The sequence below is a fragment of the Macaca nemestrina genome, chromosome 7, assembly GCF_043159975.1.
Source record: "Macaca nemestrina isolate mMacNem1 chromosome 7, mMacNem.hap1, whole genome shotgun sequence".
In the NCBI taxonomy this organism is placed as follows: Eukaryota; Metazoa; Chordata; class Mammalia; order Primates; family Cercopithecidae; genus Macaca; species Macaca nemestrina.
Genome location: NC_092131.1, coordinates 102,478,186 through 102,502,374, shown reverse-complemented (window position 1 = coordinate 102,502,374; position 24,189 = coordinate 102,478,186). Strand labels below are relative to the sequence as shown.

At 39.5% G+C, this 24,189-nt stretch overlaps 2 protein-coding genes across 8 annotated transcripts in view; one reads left to right on the top strand and one right to left on the bottom strand.

The window, feature by feature from the left end:
• Nucleotides 1–24,189, top strand: part of LOC105488333 (FA complementation group I) — an 80,151-nt gene that overhangs the window by 11,598 nt on the left and 44,364 nt on the right. For all 5 annotated transcript variants that reach the window (XM_011752281.3, XM_011752279.3, XM_071100711.1 and 2 more), the window contains exons 3-10: nucleotides 3,879–3,951; nucleotides 12,370–12,500; nucleotides 13,248–13,404; nucleotides 13,484–13,541; nucleotides 15,075–15,116; nucleotides 15,549–15,672; nucleotides 16,134–16,219; nucleotides 20,024–20,150. In XM_011752281.3, the coding sequence (XP_011750583.2) occupies nucleotides 3,879–3,951; nucleotides 12,370–12,500; nucleotides 13,248–13,404; nucleotides 13,484–13,541; nucleotides 15,075–15,116; nucleotides 15,549–15,672; nucleotides 16,134–16,219; nucleotides 20,024–20,150 (798 nt within the window). The remainder of the gene's footprint in view (nucleotides 1–3,878; nucleotides 3,952–12,369; nucleotides 12,501–13,247; nucleotides 13,405–13,483; nucleotides 13,542–15,074; nucleotides 15,117–15,548; nucleotides 15,673–16,133; nucleotides 16,220–20,023; nucleotides 20,151–24,189) is intronic.
• LOC105488336 (retinaldehyde binding protein 1) overlaps nucleotides 1–24,189 on the bottom strand; it is a 94,970-nt gene that overhangs the window by 40,856 nt on the left and 29,925 nt on the right. The window lies entirely within an intron of this gene.

Genomic DNA, 24,189 nt, shown 5'->3' with positions numbered 1-24,189 from the left:
AATAATTAAGTTCAGTAATGAACCATTGAAAATTACAGAGATGTATAAGTTCATACTAATAATAAGTAAATCACTTTGGGAGTTCAAGAAGAGGATCACTTGAGTCCAGGAGTTTGAGACCAGATTGGACAACATAGTGAGACCCCACCTCTGCAAACAAATAATTTAAAAAATTAGCATGGCATATTGGCACTTGCTTGTATTCCTAGCTAACTGGAGGGGTGCTGAGGCAGGAGAATTGCTTGAGCCCAGGAGTTTGAAGTTATAGCGAGCTATGATTGTGCCACTGCAGTCCAGCCAGGGCGACAAAGAAGACTCTGTCTCTAAGTAAGTAAGGTAAGTAAAGTATGTAAATGAATACATGGGTAGAAAGGAGTTCTCTTACTTACAGTGCAGGAGTTGGAAAATCATTACTTTGCAATTGTCATGGTAAAGATTGAACCAGGCAAGAAATACCAATGAATGCTAAATCCAGGGGGACTTGAAAAACATTGATATGATACAATTAGTGAAGCTAAGAACCTTATTCCAATTCTCCCCAGTAATTATTTCACTAATGTTCTCTTTATGTTCCAGGATCCCATTCAGCATCCTACATCGCTCTTACTTGTCACTTCCCCCTGATAGCCTGCATTCTGCAACAGTTCTCAGTCTTTCCTTATCTCTGTTGATCATGATAGTCTTGAGGAGTATTGATTAGTTGTTTTGCTGAATGTGTCTCAATTAGGGCCTGTTTGGTGTTGTCTCATGATTGGACCAAGGTTATGTATGCCTGGCATAAGGACCACAGAAATGGTACCATGCCCTTTTTAGTGTATCAAATCACTGAGCTCTTGATGTCAGTGTCATTCCTGGTGATACTGACTGATAACTTGGTAACAGTGGTTTCTGCTGGGCTTTTCCATTTTACAGGGAGAAAATTAGATGAGGAGCAAGATATTTGCATGGTCTTAAAGTGTCTCCCTATAAATTGCTTACTGGTGGCAAAGGGACAGGGTGGGGGAAGTAATTATAAAGTGGGATCAGAATTAATATCACCAATGAGGGACAGATGGACATCATGTGCTTCCTGATGTGATACTCCCAGAATGACATGATATCACCTGTGTTCTTGTGAGACCGCACAAACTCAATCTAGCCACAAGGAAACATCAGACAACACAAAATGAAGAATGTTCTATTTTTTTAAAAAAACTAAAATTTATTTGGATTGTACTGTTAACTTGGTAGTTCCAGTCTGCCAATTAAAAATTTTAAAGCCTTCTGAGATAACAGGGATACTTAAATCTTACTTGCTCTATTTCTGAGCTTTAAAAGGTAGTGAAAAGCATAACTGAACATGGTCAAAATGAAGACTGAGATCACATAAGTGGAAGGAGGAAGAGGAGTAGAGGACAGAGACAATAGAAGAAAATTAACATTTGTTGAGTACTTGTCGTGTGTTAGGCTCCGTGCAAATTCTTCTACCCTTTATCTCAGTCCTTTGAGGTGGAGAAATGGACACACATGACAGATAAAATAACTTGCCTGAGGTTATATAGCTAGTAAATGGTATAGCTAGGATTTACATACAGGGCTTCTGATTCTGGATCCAGCTTTTCTCCCCCTGCCTTCTATGCCACACTGCTTTCTGTTGAAACTGAACTATTTCAAAAAGAGTCAACACCTTCTCAGCCTTGGTAGTGCTCACGTTTTGGCTTGGATAAATCTTTGTTGTGGGCTGTCCAGTGCACTGCAGAATGATAGCATCCCTTACCTCTACCCACTAGATTCCAACAGCACCCTTCTGGCTGTGACAACCAGAAATGTTTCTAGACATTGTATAGTGTCCCCTGGGGAACAAAAATCACTGGTTGAGAACTGCTGCTCTAAGGGTTATGTCAAGGATCAAGTACTCTGTTGGAAGGTACAGGCAAGAGTAGTCAGATACTTCTTTATTATATATTTAGTAGAGAGATGGACTCCAGCTGGAAACACCAGCTTCATGTACTTGTGGAAGAGATAGTTTATTGTTTTATTAGTCTTGGTTTCTGTGACACTTCTCTCCCTAGATTATCCTCCAGTGTTTTTGACCTTTGTGTTTGCTGGCAGCTGCTTCTCTTTTTAACGACTGACTCTTGGTGTTTCTCTTCTCTTTATATTCTTTCCTGGATGGTCTCATCTGTTTCCATTGATGCTCCACTTTGGCATATTTCATTGTCATCTACTTGGCACTTCTACTTGGGTATCTCAGAATAGTGCTTCTGAGCCTCACAGCAGACCTGAATCATAAACTGCGAGTAGAACCTGGAAATTTGTTTTAGTAAACTCTCAGGGTGATTTAGATGCTTCCTTAATCCCAGATTTTCACCACGTAAACGGATGGTGCCACTATTCACCCAGCTAGCTGGAGTCCTCCTTGATTTCTTCCTTCATCACCACCCCCTACTTCACTTCCAAACTAAGGAATTTCTATTCTTAGTTCTCAAATATTCTTGGATCTATCCACTTTTCTTCATTTTCTGTATTAGTGTGCTAGGGCTGCTGTTACAAAGTACCACAAATTGGGTAGCTTAAATAGCAGCAATGTAATGTTTCACAGTTCTGGAGACTAGAAGTCCAAGATAAAGTGTTGTCAGGGTTGGTTCCTTTTGAGGGCTATGAGAATTTGTTCTGTGTCTCTTGCCTAGCTTCTGGTGGTTTGGTGGCAACCTTTGGCATTCCTTGGCTTGTATCACCTGATCTCTGCTTTCATCTTCACTTGGCATTCCCCCTGTTTGTGTTTCTGTGTCCAGAGTTCCCCTTTTTATAAGGGCATCAGTCATTGGAGTAGGACCCATCCTAATGACATCAACTGATCACACCTACAAGAACCCAATTTCCAAATAAGGTCACATTCTGAAGTACTGGGAGTTAGAACTTCAATATATGAAATTTGGGGATGTGGGGAGGACACAATTCAATTTATAACACCTCTATTACTTTGGTTTAGGCCACTGTCATCTCTCTCTTAAACATAGTAGCAGTCTACTAACAGGTATCCCCATTTCACTCTTAAACCCCCATAACTCATTCTCCACACAAGGAGCAAGGATGATTTTTGAAAATATCATCTCACTTCCTTCTTTTCTCTTTAGTAACTTCTGTTGCATAGACAAAAGCTAAACTTCTACCATGGCCTGTAAGATTCTTCATAATCTGGTCCTTTCCTGTCTCTCTTCAAACTCATCTATTCTTTTCTTTATTATTCTCCAGCCATATTGAATTTTTTTTTTTTTTTTTAACAAGACTTTGGCCTCAAATATGCCAAGCTCTTTGCTTCTTCTTGGCCATTGCACATGATCATACTTCTCTCTGGAATATCCTTCTCTAACTCCTTTGAATAATTAGCTCCTTCTTGTCCTCCAGGTCTCTACTTAAATGTCACCTACTTCAGAGAAGCTTCCCCTTACTACCCTAAATGAAGTTTCCTTCCTTTCCTCACTTATTTTCTATCTCAGCCTCTTATTTGGTTCTTTTACAATTTTTTTTCTGCCATCCTTTCCCCTCCTGCTCTATTATAAACTCTGAGTCAAATTACTATGTCTGTCTTGTTCATCTTCATAACATGCCTAAGGAAAATAACATGCTCACAAAGTACTTGTTGGATGAATGTATGTTCCCAGCTTAGTGCTGAGTGCTCCATAAATGTTTATAGAATGAGTATGAATAGATTTTAGTCTTGACAGTCCAGGATCATATTAAGATATACCCTCCTCTGTCTAAAAATTATGGTGTTTGTAATACTTGGCGTCTCTGAATGATCTGAACCTGACAGGAGTACTTTTTCATATGGAGTGTTTAGGTCATTGGGGTAAAAGACTGTTGCCAGAGACTTGTAGCTTTTTCTTTCTTTGCAGTTGACTAATCTCCTTCAGAATCAAGCAGTGAAAGGAAAAGTTGCTGGAGCACTCCTGAGAGCCATCTTCAAAGGTAATAATAATTAATGTAACTTCTGTCTATCTCCTACATTCATTGGTAGATTTGTTTAGTTTTGGTACTTTTCTTACTGTTTGAAGCCCCACTGGAACATTTTCCATGTTTTGAGGCTTCTGCAGAATCAACTACAGCAGCAGTTTCCTGTCTAGTGGACTTAAATAATTTTACTGAAGGGAGTTGAAGTGGCTACCTGAGATTGTGTTGCTGATTTTGGAGCCTATAATTACATAATGTGCTTTTCGTAAAATCTGCTTTGGTTTACTTGTGCTTTTAAGATTGTGGAGAAGAGAACAGCAATGTTTAATACATAATCCATGCTTAACAAGGGGCGAGTAACCGCTGGGGTTTAATGAAATGGGGTATCTTAAGGTGCCTTGTGTAGAGATTCTTCATGCCCAGTGAGACATATTTGTTCTCCTGTCTTGAACAAGGGCTAGTTTAAGTTGTTGCAGATTGTGACTTATAGTGGTTTTATAAATTCTGGTAGGATAAAATTTTACAAGGCAAAAATTAAGTGTCTTTGGACTCTTAATTAGGTATGTTAACTTGGTTTATTTTTCTTCGCCCAAGTAAATTAGATCTCTTCTGCAAGGGTACAAAAACACATCTTCCTATTCATGAAAGAACTTTCTGTTTTTTGTTTTTTTATTATACTTTAAGTTCTAGGGTACATGTGCACAACATGCAGGTTTGTTACATATGTATACATGTGCCATGTTGGTGTGCTGCACCCATTAACTGGTCATTTACATTGGATATATCTCGTAATGCTATCCTTCCCCCTACCCCCTCCCCACAATAGGACCCTGTGTGTGATGCTCCCCTTCCTGTGTCCAAGTGATCTCATTGTTCAATTCCCACCTATGAGTGAGAACATGCGGTATTTGGTTTTCTGTTCTTGTGATAGTTTGCTGAGAATGATGGTTTCCAGCTGCATCCATGTCCCACAAAGGACACGAACTCATCCTTTTTTATGGCTGCATAGTATTCCATGGTGTATATGTGCCACATTTTCTTAATCCAGTCTGTCACTGATGGACATTTGGGTTGATTCCAAGTCTTTGTTATTGTGAATAGTGCCACAGTAAACATACGTGTGCATGTGTCTTTATAGCAGCATAACTTACAATCCTTTGGGTATATCCCCAGTAATGGGATGGCTGGGTCAAATGGTATTTCTAGTTTTAGATCCTTGAGGAATCGCCACACTGTTTTCCACAATGGTTGAACTAGTTTACAGTCCCACCAACAGTGTAAAAGTGTTCCTATTTCTCCACATCCTCTCCAGCACCTGTTGTTTCCTGATTTTTTAATGATTGCCATTCTAACTGGTGTGAGATGGTATCTCATTTTGGTTTTGATTTGCATTTCTCTAATGGCGAGTGATGATGAGCATTTTTTCATGTGTCTGTTGGCTGTATGAATGTCTTCTTTTGAGAAGTGTCTGTTCATATCCTTTGCCCACTTTTTGATGGGGTTGTTTGTTTTTTTCTTGTAAATTTGACTGAGTTCTTTATAGGTTCTGGATATTAGCCCTTTGTCAGATGAGTAGACTGCAAAAATTTTCTCCCATTCTGTAGGTTGCCTGTTCACTCTGATGGTAGTTTCTTTTGCTGTGCAGAAGCTCTTTAGTTTAATGAGATCCCATTTGTCAATTTTGGCTTTTGTTGCCATTGCTTTTGGTGTTTTAGACATGAAGTCCTTGCTCATGCCTATGTCCTGAATGGTATTACCTAGGTTTTCTTCTAGGGTTTTTATGGTTTTAGGTCTAACATTTAAGTCTCTAATCCATCTTGAATTAATTTTTGTATAAGGAGTAAGGAAAGGATCCAGTTTCAGCTTTCTACTTATGGCTAGCCAATTTTCCCAGCACCATTTATTAAATAGGGAATCCTTTCCCCATTTCTTGTTTTTGTCAGGTTTGTCAAAGATCAGATGGCTGCAGATGTGTGGTATTATTTCTGAGGACTCTGTTCTGTTCCATTGGTCTATATCTCTGTTTTGGTACCAGTACCACGCTGTTTTGGTTACTGTAGCCTTGTAGTATAGTTTGAAGTCAGGTAGCATGATGCCTCCAGCTTTGTTCTTTTGGCTTTGGATTGTCTTGGCAATGCGGGGTCTTTTTTGGTTCCACATGAACTTTAAAGCAGTTTTTTCCAATTCTGTGAAGAAAGTCATTGGTAGCTTAATGGGGATGGCATTGAATCTATAAATTACCTTGGGCAGTATGGCCATTTTCACGATATTGATTCTTCCTATCCATGAGCATGGTATGTTCTTCCATTTGTTTGTGTTCTCTTTTATTTCACCGAGCAGTGGTTTGTAGTTCTCCATGAAGAGGTCCTTTACATCCCTTGTAAGTTGAATTCCTAGGTATTTTATTCTCTTTGAAGCTATTGTGAATGGGAGTTCATTCATGATTTGGCTCTTTGTCTGTTACTGGTGTGTAAGAATGCTTGTGATTTTTGCACATTGATTTTGTATCCTGAGACTTTGCTGAAGTTGCTTATTAGCTTAAGGAGATTTTGGGCTGAGACAATGGAGTTTTCTAAATATGCAATCATGTCATCTGCAAACAGGGACAATTTGACTTCTTCTTTTCCTAACTGAATACCCTTTATTTCTTTCTCTTGCCTGATTGCCCTAGCCAGAACTTCCAACACTATGTTGAATAGGAGTGGTGATAGAGGGCTTCCCTGTCTTGTGCCAGTTTTCAAAGGGAATGCTTCCAGTTTTTGCCCATTCAGTATGATATTGGCTGTGGGTTTGTCATAAATAGCTCTTATTATTTTGAGATATGTTCCATTAATACCGAATTTATTGAGAGTTTTTAGCATGAAGAGCTGTTGAATTTTGTCAAAGGCCTTTACTGCATCTATTGAGATAATCATGTGGTTTTTGTCTTTGGTTCCGTTTATATGCTGAATTACGTTTATTGGTTTGCGTATGTTGAACCAGCCTTGCATCCCAGGAATGAAGCCCACTTGATCATGGTGGATAAGCTTTTTGATGTGCTGCTGGATTTGGTTTGCCAGTATTTTATTGAGGATTTTTGCATCGATGTTCATCAGGGATATTGGTCTAAACTTCTCTTTTTTTGTTGTATCTCTGTCAGGCTTTGGTATCAGGATGATGTTGGCCTCGTAAAATGAGTTAGGGAGGATTCCCTCTTTTTTTATTGATTGGAATAGTTTCAGAAGGAATGGTACCAACTCCTCCTTGTACCTCTGGTAGAATTCGGCTGTGAATCTGCCTGATCCTGGACTTTTTTTGGTTAGTAGGCTATTAATTATTGCCTCAATTTCAGAGCCTGCTATTGGTCTATTCAGGGATTCAACTTCTTCCTGGTTTAGTCTTGGGAGAGTGTATGTGTCCAGGAAATTATCCATTTCTTCTAGGTTTTCTAGTTTATTTGCATAGAGGTGTTTGTAGTATTCTCTGATGGTAGTTTGTATTTCTGTGGGGTCAGTGGTGATATCCCCTTTATCATTTTTTATTGCGTCTATTTGATTCTTCTCTCTTTTCTTCTTTATTAGTCTTGCTAGTGGTCTGTCAATTTTGTTGATCTTTTCAAAAAACCAGCTCCTGGATTCATTGATTTTTTTGGAGGGTTTTTTGTGTCTCTATCTCCTTCAGTTCTGCTCTGATTTTAGTTATTTCTTGCCTTCTGCTAGCTTTTGAATGTGTTTGCTCTTGCTTCTCTAGTTCTTTTAATTGTGATGTTAGGGTGTCAATTTTAGATCTTTCCTGCTTTCTCTTGTGGGCATTTAGTGCTATAAATTTCCCTCTACACACTGCTTTAAATGTGTCCCAGAGATTCTGGTATGTTGTATCTTTGTTCTCATTGGTTTCAAAGAACATCTTTATTTCTGCCTTCATTTCGTTATGTACCCAGTAGTCATTCAGGAGCAGGTTGTTCAGTTTCCATGTAGTTGAGCGGTTTTGATTGAGTTTCTTAGTCCTGAGTTCTAGTTTGATTGCACTGTGGTCTGAGAGACAGTTTGTTATAATTTCTGTTCTTTTACATTTGCTGAGGAGTGCTTTACTTCCAACTATGCGGTCAATTTTGGAGTAAGTGCGATGTGGTGCTGAGAAGAATGTATATTCTGTTGATTTGGGGTGGAGAGTTCTGTAGATGTCTATTAGGTCTGCTTGGTGCAGAGTTGAGTTCAATTCCTGGATATCCTTGTTAACTTTCTGTCTTGTTGATCTGTCTAATGTTGACAGTGGGGTGTTGAAGTCTCCCATTATTATTGTATGGGAGTCTAAGTCTCTTTGTAAGTCTCTAAGGACTTGTTTTATGAATCTGGGTGCTCCTGTATTGGGTGCATATATATTTAGGATAGTTAGCTCTTCCTGATGAATTGATCCCTTTACCATTATGTAGTGGCCTTCTTTATCTCTTTTGATCTTTGATGGTTTAAAGTCTGTTTTATCAGAGACTAGGATTGCAACCCCTGCTTTTTTGATTTTCCTTTTGGTAGATCTTCCTCCATCCCTTTATTTTGAGCCTATGTGTGTCTCTGCATGTGAGATGGGTCTCCTGAATACAGCAAACTGATGGGTCTTGACTCTTTATCCAATTTGCCAGTCTGTGTCTTTTAATTGGACCATTTAGTCCATTTACATTTAAGGTTAGTATTGTTATGTGTGAACTTGATCCTGTCATTATGATATTAGCTGGTTATTTTGCTCGTTAGGTGATGCAGTTTCTTCCTAGCATTGATGGACTTTACATTTTGACATGTTTTTGCAATGGCTGGTACCTGTTATTCCTTTCCATGTTTAGTGCTTCCTTCAGGATCTCTTGTAGGGCAGGCCTGGTGGTGACAAAATCTCTCAGCATTTGCTTGTCTGTAAAGGATTTTATTTCTCCTTCACTGATGAAACTTAGTTTGGCTGGATATGAAATTCTGGGTTGAAAATTCTTTAAGAATGTTGAATATTGGCCCCTACTCTCCTCTGGCTTGGAGAGTTTCTGCTGAGAGATCTGCTGTTAGTCTGGTGGGCTTCCCTTTGTGGGTAACCCGACCTTTCTCTCTGGCTGCCCTTAACATTTTTTCCTTCATTTCAACTTTGGTGAATCTGACAATTATGTGTCTTGGAGTTGCTCTTCTCGAGGAGTATCTTTGTGGTGTTCTCTGTATTTCCTGAATTTGGATGTTGGCCTGCCTTACTAGGTTGGGGAAGTTCTGGATGATATCCTGCAGAGTGTTTTCCAACTTGGTTCCATTTTTCCTGTCACTTTCAGGCATACCAATCAGATGTAGATTTGGTCTTTTCACATAATCCCATAATTCTTGGAGGCTTTGTCCATTTCTTTTTACTCTTTTTTTCTCCACACTTCTCTTCTTGCTTCATTTCATTCATTTGATCTTCAATCGCTGATACTCTTTATTCCAGTTGATTGAGTCAGTTACTGAAGCTTGTGCATTTGTCATGTATTTCTCATGTTATGGTTTTCATCTCTGTCAGTTCTTTTAAGGTCTTCTCTGCATTGATTATTCTAGTTATCCGTTCATCCATTCTTTTTTCAAGGTTTTTAGTTTCTTTGTGCTGGTTACGTAGTTCCTCCTTTAGCTCTGAGAAGTTTGATCAACTGAAGCCTTCTTCTCTCAACTCGTCAAAGTCATTCTCTGTCCAGCTTTGTTCCGTTGCTGGCGATGAGCTGCGTTCCTTTTGAGGGGGAGATGTGCTCTGATTTTTTGAATTTCCAGCTTTTCTGCATTGCTTTTTCCCCATCTTTATGGTTTTATCTGCCTTTGGTCTTTGATGATGGTGATGTACTGATGGGGTTTTGGTGTGGGTGTCCTTTCTGTTTGTTAGTTTTCCTTCTAACAGTCAGGACCCTCAGCTGTAGGTCTGTTGGAGTTTGCTTCAGGTCCACTCCAGACCCTGTTGGCCTGGGTATCAGCAGCGGAGGCTGCAGAAGATAGAATATTGCTGCACAGCGAGTGTTGCTGTCTGATTCTTGCTCTGGAAGCTTCGTCTCAGGGGTGTACCCTGCCGTGTGAGGTGTGAGGTGTCAGTCTGCACCTAGTGTGGGATGTCTCTCAGTTAGGCTACTCAGGGGTCAGGGACCCACTTGAGCAGGCAGTCTGTCTGTTCTCAGATCTCAACCTCCGTGCTGGGAGATCCACTGCTCTCTTCAAAGCTGTCAGACAGGGTCATTTACCTCTGCCAAGGTTTCTGCTGCTTTTTGTTTAGCTATGCCCTGTCCCCAGAGGAGGAGTCTACAGAGGCAGGCCGACCTCCTTGAGCTGTGGTGGGCTCCACCCAATTCGAGCTTCCGGGTGGCTTCATTTACCCACTTAAGCCTCAGCAATGGCGGGCGCCCCTCCCTCAGCCTCGCTGCTGCTTTGCAGTTAGATCTCAGACTGCCGTGCTAGCAATGAGGGAGGCTCCGTGGGTGTGGGACCCTCCAGGCCAGGTGTGGGATATAATCTCCTGGTGTGCCGCTTGCTAAGACCCTTGGTAAAGCGCAGTATTAGGGTGGGAGTTACCCGATTTTCCAGGTGTTGTGTGTCTCAGTTTCCCTTGGCTAGGAAAAGGCATTCCCTTCCCCCTTGCACTTCCCAGGTGAGGCGATGCCTCGCCCTGCTTCAGCTCTCGCTGGTCGGGCTGCACCAGCTGACCAGCACCGATTGTCCGGCACTCCCCAATGAGATGAACCCGGTACCTCAGTTGAAAACGCAGAAATCACCCGTCTTCTGTGTCACTCACGCTGGGAGCTGGAGGCTGGAGCTGTTCCTATTCGGCCATCTTGGGCGTGCCCCTGTTTTTTCTTTTTTGAGACGGAGTCTTGCTCTGTCCCAGGCTGGAGTGCAGTGGCGCGATCTCAGCTCACTGCAAGCTCCGCCTCCCAGGTTCACGCCATTCTCCTGCCTCAGCCTCCCGAGTAGCTGGGACTACAGGCGCCCGCCACCAAGCCCGGCTAATTTTTTTTGTATTTTAGTAGAGACGGGGTTTCACCATGTTAGCCAGGATGGTCTCGATCTCCTGACCTCATGATCCGCCTGCCTTGGCCTCCCAAAGTGCTGGGATTACAGGCGTGAGCCACCGTGCTCGGCCGAAAGAACTTTCAAGATTGGTTGAGTCAACCTGTATGGAAACTTGCTAAATGTTTTATAGAAATATCAGAGAAAAGGAAATAATGAAAGATCAATAGCAGCTGCCTATGTGCACTACTAAATGGAAGAGCAATTCTATGGCTTTTAGTATATTCACAGTTGTGTATCCATTACCACAATTGATTTTAAAACAATTTCATTACCCCTGAAAGAAGGTTTGCATCTCTTAGATGTCACCTCTCCAAACCCCTAGTCCATTCCAGTCCTAAGAAACCACGAATCTACTTTTTGTCTCTACAGATTTGTCTATTCTGGACATTTCATTTAGTGGAATCATTCTACATATGGTCCTTTGTGACTGACTTCTTTCATTTTTAATGTTACAAAGGTTCTTCTATGTTGTAATATGTATCAGTAGTTTATTTTTACTGCTGAATAATATTCCATTATGTGGATATACAACATTTTTCCATTCATGAGTTGATGAAGACTTAAGTTGTATCTATTTTCTGGCTATTATAAATAATACTGCTATGAACATTTATGTATAAATTTTTGTGTGGACATATGTTTTCCTTCCTCTTGGATATATATCTAGGAGTGGAATTGCCAGATCATATGGAAACTCTTATGTTTAAGTGTTTGAGAAACCGCCAAACTGTTTTCCACTGTGGCTGGATTAAGATGCCCATTTTTTCACATCCTCATCAACACTTGTTATTATCTTTTTTTTTTCAGTTTTTATTTATTTTCATCACTTTTTCTTCATGATCCAGATATTTTAAAATGCAAAGAAAATTAACTTTTAATGATATGTTCAGGGACTGGCACTAAAAAAAATTTTCAGACTGCAAATGAGTTATACAAGTGAAAATACCAAATGGAGATCCAGTTATCAAAATGAAAGCACTGAACATATTAAAAGTTCATAAGTATTTGTATAGAGCACATTAAAAAAGCTTGCTAACTGTTGTGATTTTAAAGAACTATTGCAGAAGTTTGAAGAAAATAGATTTATTAACTTATTAAATTTGGGTTACTGGACTTCTCAAAAGCTGTAAGACCTATTAGAAGGTTACTTCATCCTGTACTACATAATTATTCAAATAAATTAATAAAATAGGTGGATGAAGAAAAGATGACATTTTCGTCCCTTTACTTTGGCTAAATTAAGCACTTTTTCAAAGCCCTCAACCATTGCTTTTCTAAGCACTATAGTAATCAGTTGTTTGATAATTCTATTTTTTGTATTTAACTACAAACCTGTTCATTTTTCCTATTTATCTATCAATCTTGTAAGATTTCTTCCTTTGTTTCTGTACCCCCTGTTTAAAACAATAAGGATCCCCCTGCTGTGAGGAAGCTGGAGCACTTAGGAGACGTAAGATATACACTTATTGTATCCAGTTGGTGGAATCAGGGGATTTGCAGAAAGAAATAGCATCTGAGATCATAGGATTACTGATGCTGGAGGTAAGATGGCAAACAAAAACTTTTATTTGAGGGTAGATTTTGGGGGGTTTGTAGTTTGTTGAGGGAAGGAAAACTTAAGTGCCTAACCTAGCATAGTTCTTATTTATGAATAAGACCTGTTGTTAAAAAACAAAGAAGCAGGCAGGCTGGGCATAGTGACTCACACCTGTAATCCCAGCCCTTTGGGAGGCTGAGGTGGGAGGATCGCTTGAGCTCAGGAGTTTGAGACCAGCCTGAGCAACATGGTGAAACCCCATCTCTACCAAAAATACAAAAGAAAAAAAAATTAACCAGGCTGGTGGTGCATGTCAGTGGTCATAGCTACTTGGGAGGCTGGGGCAAGAAGATCGCCTGAGCCAGGGAGGTGGAGGTTGCAGTGAGCCGAGATTGTGCCACTGCAGTCCAGCCTGGGCAGCAGAGTGAGACCCCATCTCAAAAAAAGGCAGATGAATGGGTTATAATCCACTTAGATGTTCATATTACATTTCTGGTACCATGGACATATATCTCTTTGAAGAGTTGGCATATCTGAAAGCATTAGGGAACCGACAGAGGATTCTAACTTTTGAAGCCCTGCGCAATTATAACTATGTACTAGACAGAGCAGAATGATTCCATAAATCCCTTATGGGACCAATTCTGGATCTCAGACAATTAATTTATTTCAGCAAAAGACTTTATTTCTTAGAAAGATATATCAAACATGGGATTTCTGCTTGAGATTTCCTTTATCCTGTGAACTTTTAGGCTCACCATTTTCCAGGACCATTATTGGTTGAATTAGCCAATGAGTTTATTAGTGCTGTCAGAGAAGGCAGCCTAGTGAATGGAAAATCTTTGGAGTTACTACCTATCATTCTCACTGCCCTGGCTACCAAAAAGGAAAATCTGGCTTATGGAAAAGGTAATTTTCTTCCAATTTTATTGGCTTTTTCTCTATTCACATACTCAAATTTATTGCTCAGTATATTTTGCATTTCTAGGTGTTCTGAGTGGGGAAGAGTGTAAGAAGCAGTTGATTAACATCCTGTGTTCTGGCAGGTGAGTCTTATTAATATGTAGAACTTTCTTAGGAATACAAGTGGCCAAAAAAAAAAAAAACCACTTTATTTCAGGAATTTATATCTGTGAAGGTTTTAAGTCCTTCTTTTTTGTAGTTTTGAATATAACACTATAAAACTATTTAGTCTGCAATGAATTAGTGAGAAAGAGATGATTTACTATATTCTGTCCTCTAAGACTGTTCGTATAGTTTTATTTGCTTGACTGTGTATCTTAGTACAGCAATTTATTGTGTTAAGATACACATAATTAAATGTTAATTTAGTGTGTTTAATGCTCCAATCTAAGCATTATTGGAGTCTCAAGGTCGTGAAGGCTGGGGAAGTCACCCTGCTGCTGCATCTTTTCTTTCTTTTTTTTTTTTGAGGGAGTAGAATATACAAATAATGTATCCTTTAACCAGTAATTGTATTTCTGGGAATCTACATTAAAGAATGACTCCAACATACAAGAAAATCCTCACATATGAACATGTTCAACAAGAAATTTGTGACCAATATAAGCATACAGTAATAGAACATGTAAACTATGTAAGTTAAGGTAGAGCCACTCCATGACATTTATACCTATTAAAAGTGAAATGTATACATCAAAGATGAAAAATTCTTACCATATAATTAACAAAATAAAGAGATTACTGTTATATAACACTGTGATTGCATGTAGGTTTGTTAAAAAGAACAAGAAGGGAATACCCAAGATTATCTAAACCAGATAATTGTTTTTATGGTTGCTTACATAAGATCCCTTTCATAAATAATTTTAAGCATATATGTATCAATTTATTTGTTTTTAATTACACAAGAGTTTATTCAATACATGTCGTAACATACCTTTCATTTTTTATTTAATACAGCTGTCCATGTCAGCATATACAACTCTACATCATTCTTTTTAATGGTTTGCAGTAATCTATTATTTGGCTAATCTACAATTGTCGGATTATTTGGTTGTTTCCAGTTTTTGTGCTATTACAAAGAGTGTTTCAATGAACGTCTTTTTAAATTTTAAATAGAGATGGGAATCTTGCTTTATTGCCCAGGCTGGTCTTGAACTCCTGGCCTCAAGTGATCCTTGGCTTCCCAAAGTGTGGGGATAATAGGCATGAGCCATTGCACCTGGCCTGAACATTTTTATATATCTAGATGACCTTTTGTAAGCATGTACATGGCATATATTTCAAATAGTAAATCAGATAGGTCTGTGATTACGTGCATTTTTAAAGTTGATAAATACCGCCAACTTGTCATGCATTCCCTAAAACAGTATGTGAAGAGTGTGTGTTTTCCACAATTTCACCAACATTGGGTATCATCAGAATTTTGATTTTGCAAGTCAGATAGGTTAACAACCGCTATTTTATTGTTTTAAATGGTATTTATTTGATCTTGTTTCTCAGTATTGCAAAATCAAACTTGAATTGGCCCTTTTTTTTGTCCTCATTAATTTTACAAAGTTATATCTAAATAAGTTGGAATGAAATAAACTTTCTTTGTCATTTTCTTCTACCAGGTGGGATCAGCAATATGTAATCCAGCTCACCTCCATGTTCAAGTAAGCATCATCTTTCCCTTTTCTTTGTATATCCTACTTTGTGAACTTACTTGCTAGAAATTAAACCATAGCAAACGTAAACATCACGCTCTCCTGACTGTAAGAATATTAGTAGTTATGTTTTCTGTTACAGATTTCCTCCCCACTCCTGCCTCCTTTTTGGCTTTATTTACTTATTTAAAATGTAACTTTATGATTTTTTTTCTAAGATGACTTTGCTTAGGTAAGGTTATCGGTTCCCTTAAAGGTTCATTAGAGAAAAATCAAAAGGGACAGTTATAATAATCTATTATCTCTTTAATTCTCTGCTCCCAAGTTTTATTTCTTAAAATATGTTTAATGGAATTTTAACCACTGTAAAGCCCTGAATTGAATTTCTGAAAACAAGGCAGTTGGACTCTGTCTGTAGCCTTTAGAATCTTTGATCCACAGGGATGTCCCTCTGACTGCAGAAGAGGTGGAATTTGTGGTGGAAAAAGCATTGAGCATGTTCTCCAAGATGAATCTTCAAGAAATACCACCTTTGGTCTATCAGCTTCTGGTTCTCTCCTCCAAGGTACAAATGGAAAATTGTTTCTCCTTAGTTCTTGTGGTATGACCAGTTATGACCATTCAACTTATTCATACCCTTGGTTTACATAGCAGAACAAACATAGCCGAACATAGATGCTTTCATTTCATGTTTAGTGGTTTGGTTTGGCCTGGTAAAAAGATCATGCTTCTCATCCAAGGAAAACATGCATTATCTCTTCTATTGCTACATTTTCTTTGTGGTGGTAAAAGGGATAAAGATCTCAGAAAGGGTAGACTATAGGCCCCATAAATTCTTACAGTAAGAGGTATTTCAAACCTTGTTTCAACATGAAAGTGTTCTATACATTCTTAGTTTGAGTCTAAGTCATAGATTATTTATTTAAATTTGTACTGGAGAATTCTTTAAGCTGAAAAGTACTTTGAATTCAACTTGGTTATTTTGCTGTTAATTGGGAGACCTTATAAATTTTGTACTGTTTTCAGGGAAGCAGAAAGAGTGTTTTGGAAGGAATCATAGCCTTCTTCAGTGCACTAGATAAGCAGCACAATGAGGAACAGACTGGTGATGAGTGAGTAATATAGTGTAGAAATAAAGATCATTTTTACAAATTCATCTTCTCATTGTGTATTTTAGCTACTTCATTTTCTTCTCTTTTACCGCCTAACTTCACCTCAGCACAAAGCTTTTCTAATCTTCTCTTGGCTCTTCAGTAATAAAGAGAATAACATGATCTCTTCAGCTCTTTCATTTTCACCTTTCCAGGAAAATAGCAATAATTGTCCTATAAGCTGCAAGTTTAAAACCTATTTATTAAGTGTCAACTCTCTGCCAGGAACTGTTTAGTCTCGGGGCTACCGTGTTGAACCAGTCAGACAACGTCCCTGCTCTTGCAGAGCTTCAGTTTTAGTGAGAAGAGGACAGAAAATAAATAACAAGAAAAATATTAGAGTGAAAAGTGCTATGCAGATAATTCAAATGGTTGATCTAACACTGACAGTATAGCTACTTTAGATTGGGTCAGGGAAAACCTCTCTCAGATGTACTATTTTAACTGAAGCCTGAATGATAAGATCCATAATATATAGATCAGAGAGCATTCTCAGGTAGGGGAATAGTACAAAGGCAGAACAGTGTGACATGTCTGAGAAAGAGGATTTTGGGTGTTTTTGTTTGTTTGTTTTTGATACAGAGTATCGCTGTGTCGCCCATGCTGGAGTGCAGTGGCATATCTCAATTCACTGCATCCTCCACCTCCCAGGTTTAAGTGATTCTCCTGCCTCAGCCTCCTAAGTATCTGGTACTACAGGTACGCACCACTATGCCCAGCTAATTTTTGTATTTTTAGTAGAGACAGGGTTTGCCATGTTGGCCAGGGTGGTCTCAAACTCCTGGCCTCAAGTGATTCACCCTTCTCAGTCTCTCAGAGTGCTGGCATTACAGACATGAGCCTTTGTGCCTGGCCAAGGATTTTTGTTTTTTCTTTCTTTCTTTTTTTTTTTTGATGTTGAATGTCGCTCTGTTGTCCAGACTGGAGTGCAGTGTCACGATCTCGGCTCACTGCAACCTCCGCCTCTTGGGTTCAAGCAATTCTCCTCCCTCAACCTCTTGAGTAGCTGAGATTGCAGGCACGCGCCACCACGCCCAGCTAATTTTTTGTATTTTTAGTAGAGATGGGGTTTCACCAGATTGGCCAGGCTGGTCTTGAACTCCTGACCTCGGATGATCCACCCACCTCGGCCTCCCACAGTGTTGGGATTACAGGCGTGAGCCCCCGTGCCCAGCCAGATTTTTGTTTTTTAAGCAAACATTTGTAGAGTGTTCATTCTGTGCCAGGTGCTATTCCAAGCACTTTAAACCTCACAACCCTATTTTACCTCTATTTTATGGATATGGAAATCGAGAGACAGAGAATTTAGTTAGTTTGGCTTGAGCAATTAATTAGAGGTGGTTTATTTTTTCATTTTTTCTTTTCTTTTTTTAAGAGTGTCTTATTCTGTTGTCCAGGTTAGAGTGCAGTAGCACCATCATAGCTCACTGTAGTCTCTAATTCCTGGGCTCAAGTGACCCTCCAGCCTCAGCTTCCCAATAGCTGGGAGTATAGGCACGTGACACCAAGCCTGGTTAATTTTTTTCTATTTTTTTCTTTTTTTTTATGAAATGGAGTCTCTGTCACCCAGGCTGGAGTACAGTAGCGTAATCTCGACTCCCTGCAACCTCTGCTTTCCAAGTTTAAGTGATTCTCCTGCCTCACCCTCCCAAGTGTCTGGGATTTCAGGCAACCCCCACTATGGCTAAAATTTTTTTTTTTTTTTTTTTTTTTTGAGATGAAGTCTCACCGTGTTGCCCAGGCTAGAGTGCAGTGGCACGATCTCAGGTCACTGCAAACTCTGCCTCCCAGGTTCAAGTGATCCTCCTGCCTCAGCCTCCCTACTAGCTGGGATTACAGGTGCGCACCACCATGCCTGGCTACTTTTTGTATTTTTAGTAGACGGGCTTTCACTATATTGGCCAGGCTGGTCTCGAACTCCTGACCTCAAGTGATCCGCCTGCTTTGGCCTCCCAAACTGCTGGGATTACAGGCATGAGCCACTGCACCCGGCCCAAACCTGGCTAATTTTAAAAATTTTTTCTAGAGACAGGGTTTCACTATGTTGCCCAGGCTGGTCTTGAACTCCTAGCCTCAGGCAATCTCCTGCCTCAGCCTCCCAAAGTGCTGGAATTACAGGAGCAAGCTGCCACACCCAGCAGAGAAGGTGGTCTTAGATACTAAATTAGAATAAGCTGACGAATCAGATTTTGGAGAAAATAATTAGCTCATTTTTTTTTTTTTTTATTAGCTCACTTTTGACCACACTAATATATTAGGGTCCCATAAGGAGATATTAACCAGGTACCCTGGAGTAGTAGGGAGAGGGCGGAACTTGGGATAAGACTGGAAGGGACTAAAGCCAAGAGACTGAATGGGATTATCAAGGGAAAGCATGAATTAAAAGAAACGTAAGACTGAGTTCAGAGGCATTCCAGCATTTCAAGGTCAAGCACTTTGGGAGGCTGAGGCAGGCAGATGGCTTGAGCTCAGGAGTTCAAGACCAGCCTGGATGACATGGTAAAACCCCATCTCTACAAAAAGTACAAAAATAGCCAGGTGCAGTGATGCATGCCTGTAGTACCAACTACTCGGGAGGTTGAAGCAGGAGAATCACTTGAGCTTAGGATGCGGAGGTTGCAGTGAGCTGAGATTGCACCTTTGCATTCCAGCCTGGGCAATGGGAATGAATCCTTGTCTAAAAAAAAAAAAATGTTTGTTTGAGGAGAGGCCAGTGATGATGCCCTGGAAGCTAAGAGAAGAAAATTTTTCAAGAAAGAAGTGGTTAATTGTGTCAGATCTGAGATGTTAATTAAGATGGGACTTTATTGTTTTTGGCAACTTGGAGGTCATTTGTGACCCTTGAAAAAGTAATCTAATGTTATTGCGGGGGTGAGGGTAGAAAGAGGATAGAAACCTGATTGAATTGGATTGTACTGGGAAGAGATTGTGAGATAAAAAAGAAGAAATTATGACTATAGACATTTATTTTATGAAATCTTGTAAAAAGAAGTGGAGTCTGGGCACAGTAAATCATGCCTGTGATCCCAACATTTTGTGAGGCTGAGGCATGAGAATCACTTGAGCCCAGGAGTTCGAGACCAGCTGGGCAATATAGTGAAACTCCATCTCTACCAAAAAATAGAAATATTAGTTTGGCAAAGTGGCCCATGCCTGTAGTCCCAGCTACTCAGGAGGCTGAGGTAGGAAGATTGTTTGAGCCTGGGACGTTGAGGCTACAGTGAGCTATGATCATGCCATTGCACACCAGCCTGAGTGACAGAGCAAGACCCTGTCTCGGATGGATGGATGGATGGATGGATGGATGGATGGATGGATGGATGGATGGATAGATAGACAGAACAGACAGACAGGAGTAGAGAACTGGGCAGTAGAATTTCTAGTAAACACCTGCCTTCAGTGATTGTATGAGTTTAGATTGAGTTGGTGTACTTGTTCATCGTAGCACCTGCCCTTGTCTCTCACTCAAAAACCATAGCTCATACCTTTTTTTTGTTGTTGCCTTGGCTGGAGTGCAGTGGCGCAATCTTGGCTCACTGCAACCTCCACCTTCCGGGCTGAAACAATCCTCCCACCTCAGCCTCCCAAGTAGTTGGGACTACAGGTGTGCCACCACATGGGGCTGGTTTTTTTAAACTTTTAGTAGAGGCTGGTCTTGAACTCCTGGGATCAAGTGATCTGCCTGCCTCGGCCTCCCAAAGTGCTGGGATTACAGGCATGAGGCACTGCACCTTATAGCTCATACCTTTCTGTTGAATCTTTTAGGCTGTTGGATGTTGTTACTGTGCCATCAGGTGAACTTCGTCATGTGGAAGGCACCATTATTCTACACATTGTGTTTGCCATCAAATTGGACTATGAACTAGGCAGAGAACTCCTGAAACACTTAAAGGTAGCACCAAACTTGTAAGGTGATCTGGGTCTCTTTTGAATGAAAGTGTTTGAACTTAAGCCACTTTTATGCCAGTTAATGACAGGAAATAAATACTGTAAAATGACTCTGGGTGTGGAGGATCTCTCTTTTTTTTTTTTTTTTTTTTTTTATACTTTAAAAGTGGACAATACATGTTACCACACTCCCTTTTTTTTAAAGTCCTCACTTTAGCTGTATACCACATCCTTAAGCAAGCCAGAAAGGTCTATTAAAAAAGCCTCAAATGTTCTAATGCAAAAAAGTAGAAAAAAAGCTGAGAACTATTCAGCAGGAAACTCAAAATCTAAGTAGATTATGTGTCACTATCTTATGTGACCTTCACCTATGGCCTCTGCTTTCTCATTTATGAATTAGGATGTTGCATCTAGTAGTAGATCATGGAGTTGTGTGATGCTAAGTCATTCATCATGAAGTATTTGTAAAGTAGTAAAATAAAACTCAAGTGTTTTGAACTATATTAAAGAAAAGTAGTGTACAGATATATTTGTTCCTCCAACTTTTTAGTTTGAAAATTCTAACTTAGAAAAGTTAAAACACTACATAGCATGAAGAACACCTATGTTCCCTTCACCTAGATTCACCAATTATTAGACGCTTTGCCACATTTACCTCACTTTTTCTCTCATACATATTCTTTTTCTGAACATTTAAAAGTAAGATGCAGAAACCCAAAACCTAACACCTCAATGCCTTAATATTTCAGCTTGCTAAGAACAGGGACATATTATCACAATACCATCATCACATCTAAGAAAATTAACAGTAATTCCATAATATTATTTAATTTATATTCCCTATTCACATTTTCACAGTTGTCTCTAAAATGTCTTTTACAGCTGTGTTTTTTTTTTTTCCTCCGCTCCAGGCTCTCATCAGGCTTCATGCATTGCATTTGGTTGGTCTTTCTAGTTTTAGACTGATTTTTTTGAAGCATCAGCCCACTTGTGTAATGTCCCACATTTTTGGATTTATCTGATTGTTTCCTCATGATTGGGTTCAAGTTAGACATTTTTGACTTGAATACTTTGTAAGTGATGTTGTGTACATTTTCTTGCAAGGGCCAGATACTAATATTTTGCACTTTGCAGGCCATGCAGGCTCTGTCACAACTACTCAGCTTTACCATTGCAGCAAGAAGGCAGCCACAGACAAAATGTACTAATGAGTGTGGCTGTTTTCCCATTATTTATGGACACTGAAATTTGAATTTTATTCCATTTTTATATTGTGGGATATTATTCTTCGTTTTTTGTTTTTTATTTGGACAGAGTCTCACTCTCACCCAAGCTGAAGTGCCATGGCCCAATCTTGGCTCACTGCGACCTCCACCTCCCAGGTTCAAGTGATTCTCATGCCTCAACCTCCCAAGTAGCTGGGACTACAAGCGCATGCCACCGCGCCTGGCTAATTTTCGTATTTTTAGTAGAGGTGGGGTTTCGCCGTGTTGGCCAGGCTAGTCTTCAACTCCTGGCCTCAAGTGATCTGCCTGCCTTGTCCTCCCAAAGTGCTGAGACTACAGGGGTGAGCCACTGCACTGGCCTTCCTTTGATTTCCACCCCCCCCCAACCATTTAAAACCATAAAAACCAGTCTTAGCTCATGGGTTGCACAAAAACAGGTAGTGTGTTGGATTTGGCCAACAGGCTTTTTGTAGTTAGCCAACCACTGTTCTATGCATTACATCAGGAGGAACATAGTATTAACTACCTTACTATTTGTGATGCTAAATCATTTGCTTTTAAGAAAATGACCATCGATTTTCTTCATTTATAAGTATATATGTATCCCTTTGTAATTAGAAAGGAATCTATAGGATCATAGTTCGAGATAGTATTGAAAATCCTTTTCCCAACAACATTTCACACAGTGGTTTTCGTTTTCCTGTCTATTGATGATTCTTGGCCTAAATCAGTAATTATACCAGGAATTTGAATTTTATATTTTATTATTTTTTTCTTTTTGTCCTCACAATCTGTTCCCAAAGGATTCTGATTTTAATTAGAAAATTTTAATTGCGTTTTTCTTTCTACAATATTAGCTGGCATTCTTCTGTAAAAAGAGCCTCTCCTTTCCCTATTGTTTATTCATGAATATCATTATGCACTCATGAACCTTTTTAAATTCAATGTACTCATTATTCATTACTGTCGTTATTTGTTTTGAGCACAAAATTACCCAAATTTAGCCAGTTGGATCCTTCAGGTCAGCTTATGTGTTCTTTTGATGTGACCCCATTAGTCTTTGAGCTGTGGCATGATATGCCCAAGGCTCACTATGGTACTTTCTTTGCCCCATCCTGATGCCAACCATGTCTCTAAAAAGCCCTGGGTCCCTTTTGTAGGAAAGGATACTTAAAGACCATAATCTGTGAGTAGGCTTTAATTTATCTTCTCTGTATCTGTTCACTCTTTTTTTAAATTTAGGTTCGTAGTAACTATATTACTGGCCATTTCACCAGCTTTATGTATTTTGATCCACTCTGTTGTTTTGTTTTTGTTTTCTGTTTGATTGATGTTTTATTTTATATATTTTTTGTTTTATTGGTATCATCTTTTCTAGGCCTTGAAAATGTATTTTTTAAACTTTTTGAGGCACAATTTACATAGCATAAAATTATTTTATTCTAAGCATGCAATCCAGTGATGTTTTTCATAAGTTTACCTAGTTTGTAACTGTCACTATAATCCAATTTTAGAACATTTTTATCACCCTGTAAGATCTTTTATGCCCATTTAATCTGCATTAGCACTCCCAGCCTCAGGTAACCACTAATCTACTTTCTGTCTCTATAGATTTACCTTTCCTAGATATTTTGTATAAATGAAATTATATGATATGTGGTCTTTTGTGTATATCTTCTTTCATGAAGTGTAATGTTTTCAGGGTTCACCTGTGTTGTAGTGTATGTCAGTATTTCATTTCTTTTTACTGTTTTGTTTGTTTTAAGAGACATGGTCTCACTCTGTCACCTAGGGTGGAGTGCAATATCCGTGATCATGGCTCATTGCACCCTCAAACTCCTGGCCTCAAGTGATCCTCCCATTGTGGACTTCTGACTAGCTAGGACCACAGGCGCACACCACCACACCTGGCTAATTTAAAAAAAAAATTTTTTTTTTTTTTTTTTTTTGAGACGGAGTCTCACTCTGTCACCCAGGCTGGAGTGCAGTGGCCAGATCTCAGCTCACTGCAAGCTCCGCCTCCTGGGTTTACGCCATTCTTCTGCCTCAGCCTCCCGAGTAGCTGGGACTACAGGCGCCCGCCACCTCTAGTAGAGACGGGGTTTCACCGTGTTAGCCAGGATGGTCTCGATCTCCTGACCTCGTGATCTGCCCGTCTCGGCCTCCCAAAGTGCTGGGATTACAGGCTTGAGCCACCGCGCCTGGCCAAAAAAAATTTTTTTTAAGAGACGGAGGTCTTGCTGTGAACTCCTGGCCTCATGTGATCCTCCTGCCTTAGCCTCCCAACTAGCTGGGATTACAGGTGTGAGCTACCATATTAGGCTCATTTCTTTTTATTGTTGAGTAGTATTCCATTTTGTGGATATATGTGAGTTTTATTTAGCAGTCTCCCTGCTGGTGGATATTTGAATTTTTTCTACTGTTTGGCTACTACAAATAATGCTGCCACTAACATTCACATGCAAGTCTTTGTGTGGACATATGTTTTATTTCTTTTGTGCATATACCCAGGAGTAGAACTGCTGGCTCGTATGAGAAATTTATGTTTATATTTTTAAGAAACTGCCTGCTTTCCAAAACAGTATCATTTGACATTCCCACTATCACTGTGTGAGGGTTCCTATTTCTCTGTCTCTTGGCCAACATTTGTTGTCTGTCTTTTTTATTATATCCATTCTAATGGGTATGAAACAGTACCTCATTGAGGTTTAACTTTGCATTTTCTTAATGACTGATGATAATTGAGCATCTTTTCATGTGCTCATTAACTGTTCTAAAATCTTCTTTGGTGAAATGTCTATTCAAATCTTTTGCCCA